This window comes from Astatotilapia calliptera, chromosome 8 (genome assembly GCF_964374335.1).
Source record: "Astatotilapia calliptera chromosome 8, fAstCal68.1, whole genome shotgun sequence".
Taxonomy (NCBI): Eukaryota; Metazoa; Chordata; class Actinopteri; order Cichliformes; family Cichlidae; genus Astatotilapia; species Astatotilapia calliptera.
Genome location: NC_137429.1, coordinates 25,414,210 through 25,431,475, shown reverse-complemented (window position 1 = coordinate 25,431,475; position 17,266 = coordinate 25,414,210). Strand labels below are relative to the sequence as shown.

Below are 17,266 nucleotides of genomic sequence, written 5' to 3'. Positions count from 1 at the left end.
ACCTGTCAGAGAAAGCTAATTTCTACTGTTTGTATCCACAATTGTATTCTTCTAGTTACTTCCCAGGGCTTGTAATCACAGCTGAGGGTAGGTTCATAGACTGACAGCTTCACTTTGACTCTCTGCTCTCTTCACTACGACGGACCTGTACATCACATCACTGCAGATGTGATACAAGTTGGTCTGTCAATCCCTCTCTTTTCCCTCTCTCCTCGTTTGTGAGCAAGACCCTGAGATACTGAAACTCCTCCGCTTGGAGCAGCAACCTGGAGCGGGCACTTCACCCTCTTCCTGCTCAGAACTATAGCCTCAGACATGAAGGTGTTCATTCTCATTCCAGCTCAGCTCTCAACTGTTCCAGTGCTGGAGATCACCACCTGATGAAACTAAGAGAACCACATCACTGTGTCATTCACACTACCTCTCAGTATTCTCACATATAACTATACTTTTGTGCCAGTTTATAATTTTTTGTAAACATATTTTTCCCAGCAGTTAAAAAAAGAAAAACAATGTCTACAATGCTCCATTCCTCTATCATAATATGAACCGAAGTGTGACATAATGAAATGAACACTAGTTTTTCATGTACAAAAGGTTATTTAGGTCCTTCAGGCCATATTTTGAAAACCCTGGTGGTAATTTTACCAAGTAGCTTATAAACACAATATCTCTTTCCTGTCAAATAGATGCTATTTCCATTACAGTTTAGTTTCTTCTGTTTCCAAGTGGGCAGAAAATGAGGAGTTACTGTTTGAGGAATATTTGGAAAGAAAGGCTTCTGACCAGCAAAGGTTGAACATGCACGTTTTCCCTAAATGCCCTTGTAATTTATTTACCACATATCTTTTGCGCTACATTGTATTTTGTTATTCTAGGATAAAATTGGCTGGCGACAAGGCAGCACACATCTCCTGGTCTTTTCCACGGAGTCAGCCTTCCACTATGAAGCTGATGGCGCTAATGTGCTAGCAGGCGTCTTGCCACGCAATGATGAGCAATGCCATCTCAATGAGCAGGGTTCTTACACAGAGGCTACAAAACAGGATTACCCATCAATACCAACGCTGGTCCGTCTCCTGGGAAAAAACAACATTATCCCAATCTTTGCTGTCACTGACCACTCCTACACGCACTACCAGGTTGGTGGGCTTTAGATCTTCATATTTCACTTAAGTCATACCGAAAGTCTGTGATAAATAGATAACTCCTTTTTTATGCCATGACATTTTTTTGTATTGTGTGCAGAAACTCAAAGAGTATTTTCCCATTGCTGAGGTTGGTCTGCTGCAAGAAGACTCATCCAATATCCTTGAAGTCATGGAGACTGCCTTTACGGTAACAGCTCACGGTTGCTAGCACTTTGTACTCTGTTCAGTCAATCTCTGCATGCTGATAGGTTTTTATACTGTGTGTCTTTTCAGAATATCCGAGCTAAGATGAGCATCCGTGCAGAGGACAGGCCCAAGGCTTTCGAGGCGAAGTTCTTGAACGAAAGTGGACAGATTGCAAAATACGGGGAATTTAATTTTCAGCCAGGAAAAATTGTATGTGCCAAAAAAGATATAAACAATTATTTTACTAATAAATGTATTTGTGTAATAGATTATTATTTTTGTTGGCAACAACTGGGATTTTCAGAATTTAAATGATGTAACACCGCACTCCCTATTTTACTGTAAAAAAAACTGATCTACATAATTAAGACTCACTACAGTTAACTGCATGATAAAGCAAACAACAAAAGAGTCATAAAATCAACGTGAGGCTATTCTATCAAACGTAATAACCACTTTACTCTGTTGCCAAATGGTAAATAATTATTTTTCACTAGTGGCATGTGGTGACTTTTACAGAAAGGCAAGCAGAGACAATGAGCCCCAGACATTTTGGCCAAAGTGGTTACTAAGAGAAAATTTGTGTTACAGTGGAAAAGGATACACTGTACAAATCATTTACAAATCGTTAGGTTTTGCTTGCCCTGGCAGAAAACTACTGTTTTGTACACATTTTTGCCCTGTTAAACATCCATAGATCTATTTTCCTGCTTATCCAACTTAGCTATACATCACCAGTCTTTAACAGGAAAGCAAGAGAGAGACAACCAAACATGCTCATGTTCATGCCACGGCCAGTCACCAGTTAACCTAATAAGTAATGAATGATGAAACTGATGTAACCAGATCCAAATCAGAGTTATAAAAGGAAACCAGGCCAAAACAGTTTTGAATCAGCTTGTAAAAAATGCATTTTAATACTGTAAAGTCTGATATTTTCACATGACAGTCTGTGGGGATTGATTTACAACCACAGGAAGCAGGAACAGGAGGAACTACCTAAATGGATTTGGTGACATGATTTTGTGTGTGTGTGTTTGTGTGATTTCTAGGGCAAATTCGTGATGCAGCTCAAAGCTCAACGGATGATTGATGAAAACCACGTCTGCAAAATGGACCCGAATGAAAACAAGGGAGTAATGAGAGTCAAACCGACCACCTTTAGCACCGGGGTCATGGTTGATGCCACAATTTTGTGTCCAACCTGTGACTGTGAGAAGGTTAGAAGCACACAAAAAGCCTAGTTAAAGTCACATTTCTTTATGGCAGATCATCTTTAAAAGACTATCTTTAACTCTCCTCCAGTCACCCATTCGTAATGCACCTCGATGCAATGGAAAAGGAGACCTGGTGTGTGGGAAATGTCGATGCCATGGTGGCTGGTGAGACTTAATTATTCATTCTATAGAAATAATTTAAAAAAACTTACCAGGATGGCACATATGAAAATGATTTCAGACTTTTTGGTTTAATATAGTTTGCTGTCACGTCTCCTCTCCAGGGTGGGTCCTTTCTGTAATTGTTCAGGGAGTGGTTCAGCTGCAGACATCAACCAGTGCAAAGCAAAGGAAACAGATGAACCTTGTTCCGGACGCGGAGAATGTCAGGAGTGTGGAACCTGCATATGCTACAACCCAAATCAGTTTGAAGGACCCTACTGCGAGTATGACAAGACCCAGTGCCAAAGGCATGCAGGTTTCCTCTGCAATGGTACGCCAGACTGTGATGTTTTGTGACTCTTGCCACTGCAAACTAAGAATAATGGATGTAGTCACGGTGATGTCACCATATGACTTTGTCATTTTGTGTATTTTACCCTAGAAATTATCGGCTTGGCGCTACTAATTAGTGCTAGGCAGCAGGCTAATAAAATACTGGAAATTCACTCATTAATGCTGAAACACAGACTTCTTGAACATTTTTAGACAGCCTCAAGTGGCCACTAGGGGAACTGCAGATTTTTGACACTTTCATGTTAGCTTATTTTTTCAGTCAGAAGTCAAAGGGACATTTAGCAGATAAAGACTCAAGTAAATTGTAATTGTGTTTGTTTGCTGGGTTTGTTAGCTTTGTCACCTTGATAATATTGATAATAGCGATCTTATTTTCCAGCAGTGTTACTTCCAAAACTCTCTAAATGTACAAAAATGTTACATCTCATTCTTTCCTCTCTCATCAGACCGTGGCTCTTGCGTTAAGGGTCAGTGTGCGTGCACTGAGGGCTGGACAGGAAATGCTTGCGAGTGTCCCACGAGCAGCCAGACCTGTCTGGACAGCAAAGGGGTGAGCAGAGCCATTTATATTTGTTAATTAAATTGAATTATCATGTATCTTTAAATATAAGAAGCGCATGACTGTGTCCTTGTGTGTGCCAGGTTATCTGCGGTGGTCGAGGTAAATGTGTATGCGGCCGGTGTGAATGTTCAGACTCTGGGATGGAGTTGACTTCAACCTGTGAGCCAAATTTCCAGGTGGGTGGATAAGTAGATATGTAAATACTTTTTAGCCTCAGTTAACATCTGAGTGGTCTTGCTTGAGTTTCTCTTCGTGTGTTCGTAACTTTTCTAGGCTCAGCTAGGTGTGTGTGAGGGCACGAGGAGTTGTGTCCAGTGTCAGGCCTGGAAGACGGGAGAGATGAAGGAAACAGAGAAGTGTGACAAGTGTCCGTTCAAAGTCATCATGGTGGACGAACTGAAAAAAAGTAAAAACCTACAAATTAACTTAAACAATGATTATCAGCTAGGACACTTTTAGCAGTAATAACACACGCTTAATGATCATGATTTGCGTTTTCAGAGGAGGAAGTGTATGAGTCATGCAGTTTCCGTGATGAGGACGATGACTGCACGTACCACTACACCGTTGACAACGCGAAAGATTCAGAAAAGACAGATTTGGAGGTTCAGGTGCTCAAGAAGAAGGGTGAGTGTTTGTATTTTACATCTGCTCTGTGCTCTTGTGACAACAGCTTATGTGTTATAATATGTGATTGCTGAATGTGGAGGAATCCTACATGATCACACAAATTTCTTTAATTTCAAAGTTCTTGTCATGAGTGTGATAAGAGTAGCTTGGAGAAAATTAACTGCAGGTGTAGTGTGTCGTGTGCAGAGATGGTGTGTACTGTACTGTAATCTAATTACTTTTTTCAAGTAACGAGTAAAGTAAGGGATTACTATTGCAAAAACGGTAATTAGATTACCTTTACTTTCCCGTAGGAACGCTGCGTTACTGCGTTACTAAAACCGTGATGTTTTTGCGAGAATGTCTCACGACAGTGACGTAAGCGAGTGCGCCGTTAGCGACAACAGCTGTGTGCAGATCAACAATGGATCATATATCGATTGTGGGAGAGAGTATGAGCGTGCAGCGTTTAAAGCGTGGAAGTACTGACCTTACTTTGAGTTTGATTCCATAAAAAGTGACAAAAACATTAGTGTCCGCTGTGCGCGGGAAGAAAACTTCTTTTTACAGCGAAAAAAACCCCTAAACTTCCAAGCAAGCACCGAGTGCGCAACAATGTAATGGGAAACTCACAGAGAAAGTCGCAGATTCTTCAACTGACCGCGGCACACCTGCACCAGGGTAAACCTCCGCCTACCCTACGCCTGCTTTACAGGTGAAAATAGAGCAACAGGACCGCTAGTCTTTGACTTTATTTATTTTCTGCTGTGTTTTACTTGCATCTATTTGAAAGAGTGAGTGTAAACACAAAAAATATTTTATTTTATGAGCTGGAATGTGCAGAAAATAGGTTTAAATGTTAAACTAATTTATTCAAGTCAGAGAATGTTGCATATAATTAAATTTTTACTTGATGCATAAAATTAAAAGATTAAAACTAATAAAACAAATTTTAAAAAGAGACTTTTCCATTTGATTGCATTTTGTATGATGGATTATGCAGAAAAAGTAGAATTGGGCTGAAAGATCTATCACTTTATCACCTCTTCAGGTTGTAAATCGTGTTTTTAAAAAGTAACTAAGTAACTAAGTAATTAATTACTTTTGAAAATAAGTAATCAGTAAAGTAACGGGATTACTTTTTTGGGAAAGTAATCAGTAATTAGTTACTGATTACTTTTTTCAAGTAACTTGACCAACACTGGTCGTGTGTTGTAATCTTATTAATAGTAAATAATAATGGATTGGATTTATATAGCACTTTTCAAGGCACCCAAAGCACTTTACAATACCACTATTCATTCACTCTCACATTCACACACTGGTGGAGGCAGCTACAGTTGTAGCCACAGCTGCCCTGGGGCAGACTGACAGAAGCGAGGCTGCCATATCGCGCCATCGGCCCCTCTGGCCAACACCAGTAGGCAAGTAGGGTAAAGTGTCTTGCCCAGGGACACAACGACCAGGACAGAGAGCCCAGGGATCGAACCGGTGCCCTTCCGGTTACAGATGCGATTCCCAACCCCCTGAGCCACGGTCGCCTAATAACTTCAACCTAATAATAACCTTAGGATTAATTGTTCTTTAACTTTATGCGCTCTTTATTTAGGCAAACGTATTTAACGACACTAAGAAGTGCAGTGAATCTTATCAGGCTTGAAAAAATGAACCTCATACACACCGCCAGCTCTTCTGGTAAAACACCGAGGCTCCGGGACGTGTCCCGGATCTGCCCCAAAGGCCTCCTTCCTGAAACCCCCAGTAGGCAAGCTAGTGAGTTACCTGAATGACAACTAGCACCTTTTGATGTAGCGAAGTAGTGGCTTTGGCACTGAGCGTGTCCCAATTGCCCAAGCTCTTAACCCTGTCTCAAAGTGAAAACCATGTACAACCTTCAGAGGAAGCAACTCCTGTTTTACCTCTCATGGATTGCAGTCACTATGGCCCCACCAATGCAGCGAGCCAGATAAGGTCCTTTCTTAAAAAAAAGAGGGTTAATCACAGTTAGCAGTTGGATAGAACTTCCTCCAGTATGTTACGGCGAATGAGCTCTGAGCCCTGGAGTAGATGGCTTCACTCCACACTTTGTAATCCAGTCTTGATGTTAAGAAATAAAGATTTTCAGCAGTATTCTGTGACTGCTCATAAACCGATATCCATAACTGTTTTCAACAAAAGATTTAATGATATCACACAGACTTTAGAACAACAAAGCTGCAGCTCTAGCAGCTGTGCTTTCTATGATTTTGTTTCTAACTTTATCAATTTCTCCTGACGACTCTTCAGACTGCCCCCCTGGGAGCCTCTTGTGGTTGCTTCCCCTCATCCTGTTCCTCTTGTTGCTGTTGGCTCTTCTGCTGCTTTGCTGCTGGAAGTATTGCGCCTGCTGCAAGGCCTGCTTTCAGGTAATAAACACTCACATTTGGAACTGTAAATAATTAATTTTTTATATAAGTCACAGGGGAGGTAATGGTTTCTGTCTTTTCTCAACACAGAGCTGTCTGGCTCTGCTGCCTTGCTGTAGGAGAGGTAAGATGTTTATCATGTTGTATATTATTCATCATTTCCAGCAGGGGTTTGTGTTGAAGGTGAGCGACCTCATGTTGAATTCTATTTTCAGGCCGCATAGTTGGATTCAAAGAAGATGAATATTTGCTCCGTCAGTCTCTGCTTACCTCAGATCATCTTGACACACCGATGGTGAGGACCGGTCCACCCAAAGGTACTGATGTGGTTCGCTGGAAGGTTACAGACAATGTCCACCGTGGACCCAATCACCCCCAGGCTCTAATAAAGCCAAACCCTAAAGAGACCAGTGAGTTCTTTCAAAAGCAGAAAAATTGAAGAAAAAGTCAAATGGAGTTTTGGAGTAAAAAAAACTTTTACACACATTTTTTCTTTCTTTTCAACTTTTGTAGTCCCATTCCCGATCTCACTTCGACTGAACAGGCTCTTCTCTGAGAGCCTGACACACCCCGATTCCAGAGAGGGTGACCAGCTCCGCAAGGAAGTTGCAGATAATGTGAGTCTTTTGGATTGTTTGTGGGCATGTATCAGTGTAGGAACAGTTTCACTTAGCTGTTTGTTTTTCCATTTAGCTAAATGAGTTGTACAAGCAAATTCCTGGGGCGCAGAAGGTGCAGAAGACCTCCTTCAGGTAAGATGGACTAAATGTCCAGTAACACCAAAATATGTGTGCTTTTTTGTCATCAAAGCTAGAAACAAATGGTTGATTTTCTCAGTAATTGTTGCTTTTTCTTTGCCCTTGCAGAACACAGAGAAATGCTGGAAAAAGGTATCATTAATATTGTAATAATGCAAGAAAACGGTACAGGTTTTGTCTTCTTAGGGAACCTAAGGTGATTCATGTCTAACTTCTCTGGCCCTGCTGTGCTCTTTAGGCAGGACTACACCATCATGGACACCGTCTTGTCTGCTCCTCGCAGCAGCTACCCAGATATCGTCAAACTTACTGAAAAGAACGTCCAGTCTGGAAACTTCCACGACCTGAAAGTGGTGCCGGGCTACTACACAGTAGCTACAGATAGAGGTGTGTGTTATTTGCGTGCCCAAATGGTTAAAATGGATCTTTTGTTTGCAGCAAAGCCAAGCTATACTCTTATTACTGCCTGCCATAAATCTGCTCTTCTTCTGCAGAGGCTGCTGGAGCCATAGAGTTCCAAGAAGGTGTGGAATCAGTAGACGTCCATGTGCCGCTCTTTGTCAAAGATGAAGACGATGACAAGAAACAACTGCTGGTGGAGGCTGTAGATGTGCCTTTGGGGATTGCAGAGATTGGAAAACGTTTGGTTAACATCACCATCATCAAAGAGCACGGTGAGGAATGTTGAGTTAAAGTTCGAGAGGCCCTGTGGTTTGAACAGTGTATGATGTTTGATCGTATAAACTGATTCTTTCCTCTGTTCCTCCACCAGCCACCAGTGTCTTTTCATTCCTCCAGCCGTCTTACACCTACAGCAGGAAGGATGGAGTGGCCAACATCCCAGTCAGCAGAGAGATCATTGAGGACGGACGCACACAAGTCGCATACCGCTCACGAGACCTCACTGCCAAGGATAAGAAGGTGAGCTGCTGCGTACTGGTAGCATGTGCGGCTTTTTATGTATGATATGGATGGGACTGAAAAATGAAGCCAACATGGCCACATTAAGGTGTCTCCGAAAAGTGAGTAAGCACTCACAGACGTCCATGTTAAGACATTAACACATTTACAGTCCGAAAACTGTATCATCTCTACAACTTGTTAATAACAATTGTACACTGGGTGAGTGTTTTATAACTCATCCATTTGGATGCTGTTGGGACTTTAAATTCAAAAAGATTTTATTTTATTTTTATTTATATACCAAAGGTGGATGCAGCTTGTTAACCATCATCCAAATATGGTCACGATTACCTCTAAAAATCCAAGGACGTGACCAAAACACTAAATGTATTATTTTCAGCCAGATTTAGAAAGCAGGGGTCTCCAACTCCAGCCCTCGAGAGCTACTGTCCTGCAGCTTTTAGATGCATCCTTGTTCCAACACACCTGAATCAAATGAACGGCTTTGCCACACTTGAGGTAATTCGCGCATTTGATTCAGCTTGCTGGAGTAGCTGACACTAAAAGCTGCAGGACAGCAGCTCTCGAGGACTAGAGTTGGAGACCCCTACTTTAGAGCCTTTACAGGCTTGTGCCAACTTCTAATCACAGTCAGCGTGTGTGGTATAGGTCAGTGGGTTTTCCACATTACCAAACGGTTCCTCCATAATGTATTTCAGGACTACTTGACTGTAGAAGGAGACCTGACCTATGGTCCAGGTGAGACTCAGAAGATAGTTCCTGTTCGTCTCCTGGAGCTGAGTGAGAAAGATGGTCTACTAGAAGACAAACAGGTCAAACAGTTTGTCATGGACCTCAGTAATCCAAGGCAGGGTGCCAAGCTGGGACGCTACCCGAGAACCACTGTTACCATCGCAGACCTGCCAGGTAAATGGATGCACAAGTGTTCTGATCACAGCCTTGATTCTAAGAGAAGAATTGATCGCTAAAGTTGCTCCTCTTTCCCACATTATCGCTCTTTATCACACAGAACCCAGTGTGATGGCGTTCAAGAAGGCCACCCAGAACTTCACCACAACAGATCCAACCTACACCATTCCAGTGGTCCGCACTCGCAGCCCCGAGACCCCTGCCACAGTGAAATGGCGCACCAAGAAGGCCCAGCGCTTTGAGTTATCTGGCCCTCTGAAGTTTTCTCCCGGAGAGACAGAAAAGAACATTGTGATTGATCCAAAAGCCTACCCCGGACCCATCCAGCCTGAGACCTTCCAGCTTGAGCTATTTGACCCAAGTACCAACGCTTCTATTGGAGACAAGAAGACCACCGTTGTCAATGTCACAGATGGAGGTAAGTGTGTTGAGGTGATGTTGAGTGAACTGTTAGTTCCACAAACACATTCATCCAAAGATTTACTGAAATGGCATTTGAGAAGTTTCAATCATTGTGAAACAGAATTACTGCAAGTTTGTTTATCTGGTAATTCCTTCCAATCCCCACAGTTCCAAGATCTCCTGAAATAGCGCAGATGGCACAGAAGGGCTTCATAAACAGGAAAGCTGCCTCACCTGGTGGTCACCTCCTCTCCCCAGAAAACCCTAAGGCTGTAGCAACTGGACCCAGAAGCATCCGCCTCAACTGGGAACCTCCACCTGGTAACCCCATGGGGTACAAGGTACGCGAAATATCGCTGATAAGGCCTTGAAACAATATTTATCAAACTCACTGACTCCTAATCGGCCATTCACACTGCAGAAGCGAACAAATTTCTTTAAATCACGCTTGATTTTTCTGATTGTTATGCACGAAAAAAACAGGTCTCACCAACCACATCACTGCATTTGGCAGCTTTTTTTTAGGACAGATTTTCTGCAAATCACGCACGACTTTCAGTCAAGTTCAAAAAAATTCAGGATTTTATTTCATTTTTTCGCAACGCGCTTGGTGTGTAGAGGGCTTTAGTTTAAGAGCTGAATCCCATCAAGAAGATTTTTGGAATATTTATCAAGTCAGTGTTTTCTTTTAGGTCAAGTATTGGATCTATGGTGATCCAGAGAAAGATGCCCAGGTCTTAGATGTGAAGACTCCACATGCTGACTTGACCAACCTGTATCCCTACTGTGACTATGAGATGCGAGTGTGTGCCTACAATTCAGTGGGAGATGGCTACGATACTGACGTCGTCGCCTGTCAAACACTGGAGGATGGTAATTACTGTAAACCCAGTCAATTTCTGTTAAATGCAACTTCTTTTTTTTAACATTAAAGCCCAGATTCCTCCAGCTTATAGCTAATAAGGATGCCGTGGTTCAATGCAATCATGTTACGATACAATTTACCCCCCACGTTAGAGCTAGTTTGTTTGGAACAACCTGTCTCAAGGCTAAATTTAAACTCACAAGTGGCTGCTGTGGCATTTTCCCGTAGTGCCCGGAGAACCTGGTCGTTTGGCCTTCAATGTCATCAGTCCAACTGTCACTCAGCTCAGCTGGGCAGAGCCTGCAGAGACCAACGGCAACATTACGGCTTACGAGGTCATCTACACGCCCATCGATGACGATATGAGTAAGAGACCCGCTCGTAAAACACAAAAGTTCTCCACATGCGCTGGGAGCGCCAAAGTTTGATTCTATCCTGTTGCTTCTCGCAGAGCCAGTAGGACCAGCTAAGAAAGTGAAGATCGACAATCCTAAAAAGCGAATGCTGTTGATCGAGAACCTCCAGAACGCACAAACCTATCAGTACAAGGTCCGTGCCAAGAACAGCGTGGGCTGGGGTCCCTTCAGAGATGCAACCATCAACTTGGCATCGCAGCCAGCCAGACCGCTGTCCAGTAAGTCTGTGACAAAGACCTCCCCAGAGCGCTCAGCCTCCATGAAAAATCATTTACCCCTTTCTTTTTCTTTCTGCCCCCAGTTCCCATCATTCCAGATGTCCCCATTGTGGATGCCGAGGCGGGAGATGAGTATGACGGCTACCTGATGTACAGCAACGAGGTGCTGAAGTCACCTGTAGGCTCCAAGACACCCAGTGTGTCTGGTGACGGTGGGTATCCAGAGCCAAAAGCACAACCTCCTCTTGAGAGCTGATAGTGTCAGAGAACGAGCTGTGACTGTAACGTGGATCCAGTGATTTCAATTCATACTCTTGATGCTCCGAGGCATCGTGTGTTAGGCAACGTGTTCTTTATGCAAAATATGCTGGCCCTTCTGAAAGAGAAGGAACATACATACTTTTCCTTTTTTGGGTTCTTTCTAATTTTTTCAGGTTTTTAGTATAAAACGTCTGAAAACATAAAAAAGACCCACCAGAGCTCTGAGACTCTGTGTTATTCTCAAGGCTCTGTCATGCTTTTTTGATACCACTTCCATCTGGCGGCCTTTTCCTACAGGCAGCGCCCCAGTCAAGCAGCAGCAAAAGTCTGCTTCCACTGCATCCGCAGAAATATGCAGTAGATGTCTCTGTGATCACAAACCAAAATGTCTTCAGTCTGCTGTCACTCTCCTGCTTTTTGCAGCCATTGTGTTGCTCTCATTTTTCTCCAGTAGTGCTAAAGTTGCTACTCACTTCCAAGACAGTTTGCACTTAAGCGATATATAATCACATCTACAGTACATGCATGCAGTTTGTCTTGTAAAGTACTCTATAGCAAAACAAACAAACCCACCCTTGGCCTGCTTGCTTCTCCACTGTAACCACCAAATCAAGGCTGGAAATATGTCAAGTTGGTGGGGTCCAACCTGGATCTCCGTAAGGTGTCGTGGAAAAGGCGAGTGGATGTCATCCCCAGTCGGCTCAGCACAGACACAGAGACGAGCTCAGATGAGACCCCCAACCCCAGCTACACCAAAACACCCCTGCCAGGTGAAGAACACTCCATCCGACCCCGCAGATAGGCAGCCGGCATGCCAGCTGTTACGCACGGCCAGTCATGCTCCCAGCAAGGCAACAACGTTTCTCTCTGCTTTCGTGGTTTAACTCATACTCAAATGTTACCACTTGTCCTTAGTCGGCACCTGCCCCATCTATCCTGCCCAGAGACGAGCACTGGCATCAACTGCTGCACCTCCAGTTGATGATCGGGTCTATTCTCTTTGTGTCCCACTGGGGAGGTTGTGATCTGGAGGCAGCTTGCCTGTGGTATAAAGCTGTATTACAAGCTTAGTTAGTGTGCAGAAGGGTTTATTAATTAAAATACAGTTTCATCTCTGCAGAGCACTTTTCTCGCAGCTCTTTTTCCTTTTATTTTCGAATGTGCTTTTACATACGCAGCTCGGTTATTCACATTGAGGAGGCTGCCAGTATTTGATATGTTTTCTGCACATTAAGCAACAGCATTTACAGTTTTGCTTCTGTAGATGAAGACATGCTCACTTCTCTACTTGCTTATAGAGAAAGTACTTTAGTTTCATCATGGGATACTTTATCCACAGGTCAATGAAATATCTCAATATTAACTACATTAATTTGGAATGGCTAAACTTTAAGACTAATAATATTTCTTATCAGCCTAAATGGTAAATGGCCTGTATTTATATAGCGCTTTACTAGTCCCTAAGGACCCCAAAGCGCTTTACATATCCAGTCATCCACCCATTCACACACACACATTCACACACTGGTGATGGCAAGCTACATTGTAGCCACAGCCACCCTGGGGCGCACTGACAGAGGCGAGGCTGCCGGACACTGGCGCCACCGGGCCCTCTGACCACCACCAGTAGGCAACGGGTGAAGTGTCTTGCCCAAGGACACAACGACCGAGACTGTCCGAGCCGGGGCTCGAACCGGCAACCTTCCGATTACAAGGCGAACTCTCAACTCTTGAGCCACGATCGCCCCAAGCCTAAGGGGAGTGTTGTAACACTAAGAAGTTATGTGTACCAACATGCCGAGATTATATAATAACTGTGTTTGGTAGTGTGTGTTAGCTTCCTAGCCTTTAACCCGAGTTCTATTTTGCTGTTTTATTTCTGTGATTTTTATGTTTTTATTTTTACTAACCAGCTTAAACAAAATCAGTAAAATTTCTATGCTGTAAAAAAATTTTTCTGACTGGCTCTTCCTTACCTGGCTTCCCCAAGTTGTTGTACACCTGGATACTCGCTGGTGTTGCAATACAATGACCATATAAGGAAATCTGCGCCGTCTCCGAGTTTGGCTCACATCGATTATTTGTACATACTGTGACATTATTTGTTACTTTGGCCATGTTTAAGGTGAGCGTCCTTTAAAATATGACTCTATGACCTGCTGCAATACAAGTAAGCATAACATGTGATTTGCTTGGAGAAAAATACAGTCTTCTAGCAATAAAAAAGAAGTGATTTCAGCTTGATTGAATGAAAAAGTGCGGTTGTAGTGTTCACTGCCCTATTGCACATAAGCGGGACTGAAACTGTTGCTGCTTTACTCTCCGCGTTCTGGCTGAGGCTGCTTCCCATCAGTGGCACTGAGAGTGAATGAACGCTTTAAATGTTGCAGATTGTGTACTGTGTTATTAACAACCCCGGCTCTCGCTGTCGTGCATCACAGATTATATGAACGGGAAGTGGGAACAGAATTTCCTTTTCCCCGGAGGGTCAGGAACACGTAACCTGTCAGCATCGTCCTCCCCCATGTCCACTCTGAGCTCAAACTACAGAGGGGCGGGCGGCTCCTATACCACGGAAACAACCACCACCTACTTGTCTGGGCCAGGTATGATGGGAGGGTGGGAGCAGCGCTGAGAAAAAGTAAAGTAAAACTTCATAACGCCGCATGTCTTTATCCTTCATCTGTCTCTCCTTCCATGCAGGAGGCTCTCGCAGACAGGATTTGATCGGAGGTGTCCACACCTCTGACGTTATCCTGAGGAAGCGTTCGGAGAACCGAGGCTACATGGAAGAAAATATCCGTGATTCTATCGTCATGGGGGACCTGTCAAGCAAATTCCCAGATCTTGGTAAGTTTTCACAGAGGTTTGAATTAATTTAGAGAAATTGAGAATGAATTATTTCTGTTCTTCTGGCCACGAGAGACGCTTTTCTATTTTTTTGGAGTGCAACAGTAAAGATGCCGTGGCAGGTAAACTATGCAAGAGCATGAGCCCATTGGTTTGGACATCTGTTAGCAGGGTTGGGGCTGTTGGCTGCACAGCAGACTTTGCAGGAGCTAAGCTGACTATCGCTGTTTCTCCCTCCCTCCCCTCGTTTCTATTCTACTTCTTTTTTCTTCCCTCCTTATGCGCTTTTCCTCCCCCTTCTGTTTTGCTTCCATCATTTTCTTTACCTCCTGGTGTCCTGCTCCCCTCTACCCCTCCCTCCTTTCCCCTGCTCAATGCGCCATCAGGTGGGTTCGGCTACACTGGGATGCAGAGCAGCTCTCAGAGTCACTTCAGCTACAGCCTGTCTCAGGGCTCGAGGGCCAGGAATCAGTCTTCAGACGTCAATGAAGCCTTGTATAGTCTGGACAGGGTTCTCCATGGTAAGTCTGCAGCATACAAGCATGGAAGCACTGGAAGGGTTTGCTGGGTGTGATGCATAAAGCACCCCTCTGCAGTCTTCGCTGCTTCTTTAAACGTGTGGAACTTTGCCTCGCTCTGAGATCCGATGTTCTAACAACTAGAAATCCCTTTTGTTTTAGATTAACACAATATTTCATTCATGTATACACATCACATCATTATTTCAAGGGGAACACACTCATAAAACAGACTTGATGCTAGCAATTGATATCATAAATTCAATCACCAGCCTCACCGACAAAGGGAATCGAGACCTTAGATTTTCATACAAACTGACTCCTTGTTGCAATCAGAGTAGTCGCCTCCTGCTGGCCGTTAGAAAGAATTGTGCCTTGGCATCACTTTTTTCAGACCTAGCAGGGATGCTAATAGTCAAACACATTACAGTTTTGCTTTTTATTGAATTTATTCATTTGCTTAACAGCTAGACTTTCTCCCACCCCAACCTGTCACAGCAGATGGCCCCGCCCCTCCCTGAGCCTGGTTCTGCTGGATGTTTCTTCCTGTTAAAAGGGAGTTTTTCCTTCCCACTTTTGCCAAAGTGCTTGCTCATAAGGGGTCATATGACTGTTGGGTTTTTCTCTGTATGTATTATTATAGGGTCTACCTTACAATATAAAGCACATTGAGGCGACTGTTGTTGTGATTTGGTGCTTGAATTAGTTTCAGGAGTTGGGTTTATTATGTTTTTCTTGTAGCCAAAACCACCAAAACTCGTATGTCATAAAAGGTCTGTGAGGGAATTTGATGTTAAATACAGTTTATCCTGCTGCCTTTAATCGCAGTGCTATTAGGACTACGCAAGAGCTGTAATGTATAATGCAATATATAATCTGTGACAGTCTTAAAATCAGTTCCATCGCTGCAAAGCACTCAGGGTAATGGAGATAAACGGCTTTGTGAAATTAGAAAAGTCATTTAAATCTAATCTGTCCCCTCTCTGATCTGAAGACGCACCACACATCTGTTAGGATGCTCATGTTTTTGTGTGTTATCTCTCAGATGCACGACTCGCCCCCGGCATTCCAGACACCCCGAGCAGACTGGTGTTTTCTGCACTGGGACCAACGGCCCTCAAAGTCAGCTGGCAGGAGCCCCACTGTGAGAAAGACATCCTCGCATACTGCGTCCTCTACCAGCTCCTCAACGGAGGTAAGTGCAAGGAGCACAACGTTAATGTGGAAGAGCGAGAACAGGATGTGCGTGTATTCACTTCCTGTTTATGGAGGCAGTTGACATCTTCTCCGATGGTGATGCTGACCACGCTCTGCTCCCTGTAGGTGAGATGAAGCGTATCAACGTGACAAACCCGGCAGAGAACTCGGTGATCATCCAGGACCTGCTGCCAAATCACTCCTACCTGTTTAAGGTGAAGGCTCAGAGCCAGGAGGGCTGGGGTCCGGAAAGAGAGGGCGTCATCACCATCGAGTCTGCTGTCGACCCCAAGAGCCCCCTCAGCCCTGTGCCAGGTGCTCATTCACTTATCAGTCCACAAAAACAACGTCTGCTTATCTTAACAAAGGCACTCGATCTAATATTTCTCCTTCCTCATGCTGTCACTTGTCACTTCTTCCTCCAGGTTCGCCTTTCACTCTTAGCACTCCCAGCGCTCCAGGACCTCTGGTGTTCACAGCTCTGAGTCCTGATTCGCTGCAGCTCAGCTGGGAGAAACCACGCAAGCCCAACGGAGAGATCCTGGGATATGTAGTCACCTGCGAACAGCTGCATGGCGGAGGTGAGGCTTTCTGCACAAAGGTCACTTGCAGTAAAGCTGTTACATTTTAAATTGTGCGAATTTGGTTTGACCTCTGTTTCCTGTTTCCTGCAGGTGATATGCGTTCCTTCCCGGTGAACAGCGATGGCGCTGAAACCAGTCTGACCGTTCCCAACCTGACTGAGAACATGCCCTACAAGTTTAAGGTCCAGGCTCGAACCACACAGGGCTTCGGTCCGGAGAGGGAGGGCATCATCACCATTGAATCTCAGGATGGAAGTAAGATAAAGCCCGTACTGACAGATTGGCGTCTGATATTAATTTTAAAAATACAACAAAAAAACTCCCAGCGGTTGTTGCTAGAAGCTGAAATAGACAAAAAGCTGATCCCCTCGGAGGGATGAGCGTAAATGTCAGTCTCTTTGTCTGTATTGGAGTGCAGGGCAGCTTCTGTCCAGAGTTGACATTTTAGACTGAGGCTATGCAAGAGCAAACATTTTGGAGTTATGTAACAGGAATATGCTCGATGAATTTTAAAGCTGGTACCAAAAAAGATCCATCTTCTGGGAACCTCTGGGGTAATTTATGATCCTCTCAGTCAAGGAGAAATATTGGCATGACTGTGGCGCAGCAAAGGTGCAGAGGTCTCTGTAATCCATCAAGAATTAATAAAAATTTGTCCAGCGATTCTTACTTTTAGCATAAATTGACAGAAATTATCATTTCCATGAGTTAATATGCA

At 43.8% G+C, this 17,266-nt stretch overlaps 1 protein-coding gene across 4 annotated transcripts in view; it reads left to right on the top strand.

The window, feature by feature from the left end:
* The window catches only part of itgb4 (integrin, beta 4), a 28,187-nt gene that overhangs the window by 8,315 nt on the left and 2,606 nt on the right, over positions 1-17,266 (top strand). For 3 of the 4 annotated variants that reach the window (XM_080305632.1, XM_080305631.1, XM_080305633.1), the window contains 33 exons: positions 879-1,142; positions 1,249-1,338; positions 1,425-1,547; positions 2,390-2,557; positions 2,643-2,719; positions 2,839-3,047; positions 3,517-3,620; positions 3,713-3,808; positions 3,906-4,038; positions 4,134-4,259; positions 6,528-6,646; positions 6,737-6,770; positions 6,862-7,056; positions 7,160-7,263; positions 7,340-7,398; positions 7,513-7,536; positions 7,643-7,791; positions 7,899-8,078; positions 8,177-8,325; positions 9,027-9,234; positions 9,338-9,655; positions 9,808-9,980; positions 10,332-10,512; positions 10,733-10,870; positions 10,956-11,138; positions 11,222-11,350; positions 13,841-14,005; positions 14,103-14,249; positions 14,636-14,770; positions 15,813-15,962; positions 16,091-16,279; positions 16,390-16,545; positions 16,639-16,803. In XM_080305632.1, the coding sequence (XP_080161758.1) occupies positions 879-1,142; positions 1,249-1,338; positions 1,425-1,547; positions 2,390-2,557; positions 2,643-2,719; positions 2,839-3,047; positions 3,517-3,620; positions 3,713-3,808; positions 3,906-4,038; positions 4,134-4,259; positions 6,528-6,646; positions 6,737-6,770; positions 6,862-7,056; positions 7,160-7,263; positions 7,340-7,398; positions 7,513-7,536; positions 7,643-7,791; positions 7,899-8,078; positions 8,177-8,325; positions 9,027-9,234; positions 9,338-9,655; positions 9,808-9,980; positions 10,332-10,512; positions 10,733-10,870; positions 10,956-11,138; positions 11,222-11,350; positions 13,841-14,005; positions 14,103-14,249; positions 14,636-14,770; positions 15,813-15,962; positions 16,091-16,279; positions 16,390-16,545; positions 16,639-16,803 (4,840 nt within the window). The remainder of the gene's footprint in view (positions 1-878; positions 1,143-1,248; positions 1,339-1,424; positions 1,548-2,389; positions 2,558-2,642; positions 2,720-2,838; positions 3,048-3,516; positions 3,621-3,712; positions 3,809-3,905; positions 4,039-4,133; positions 4,260-6,527; positions 6,647-6,736; positions 6,771-6,861; positions 7,057-7,159; positions 7,264-7,339; positions 7,399-7,512; positions 7,537-7,642; positions 7,792-7,898; positions 8,079-8,176; positions 8,326-9,026; positions 9,235-9,337; positions 9,656-9,807; positions 9,981-10,331; positions 10,513-10,732; positions 10,871-10,955; positions 11,139-11,221; positions 11,351-13,840; positions 14,006-14,102; positions 14,250-14,635; positions 14,771-15,812; positions 15,963-16,090; positions 16,280-16,389; positions 16,546-16,638; positions 16,804-17,266) is intronic. The other variant, XM_080305634.1, reaches the window with a different exon arrangement.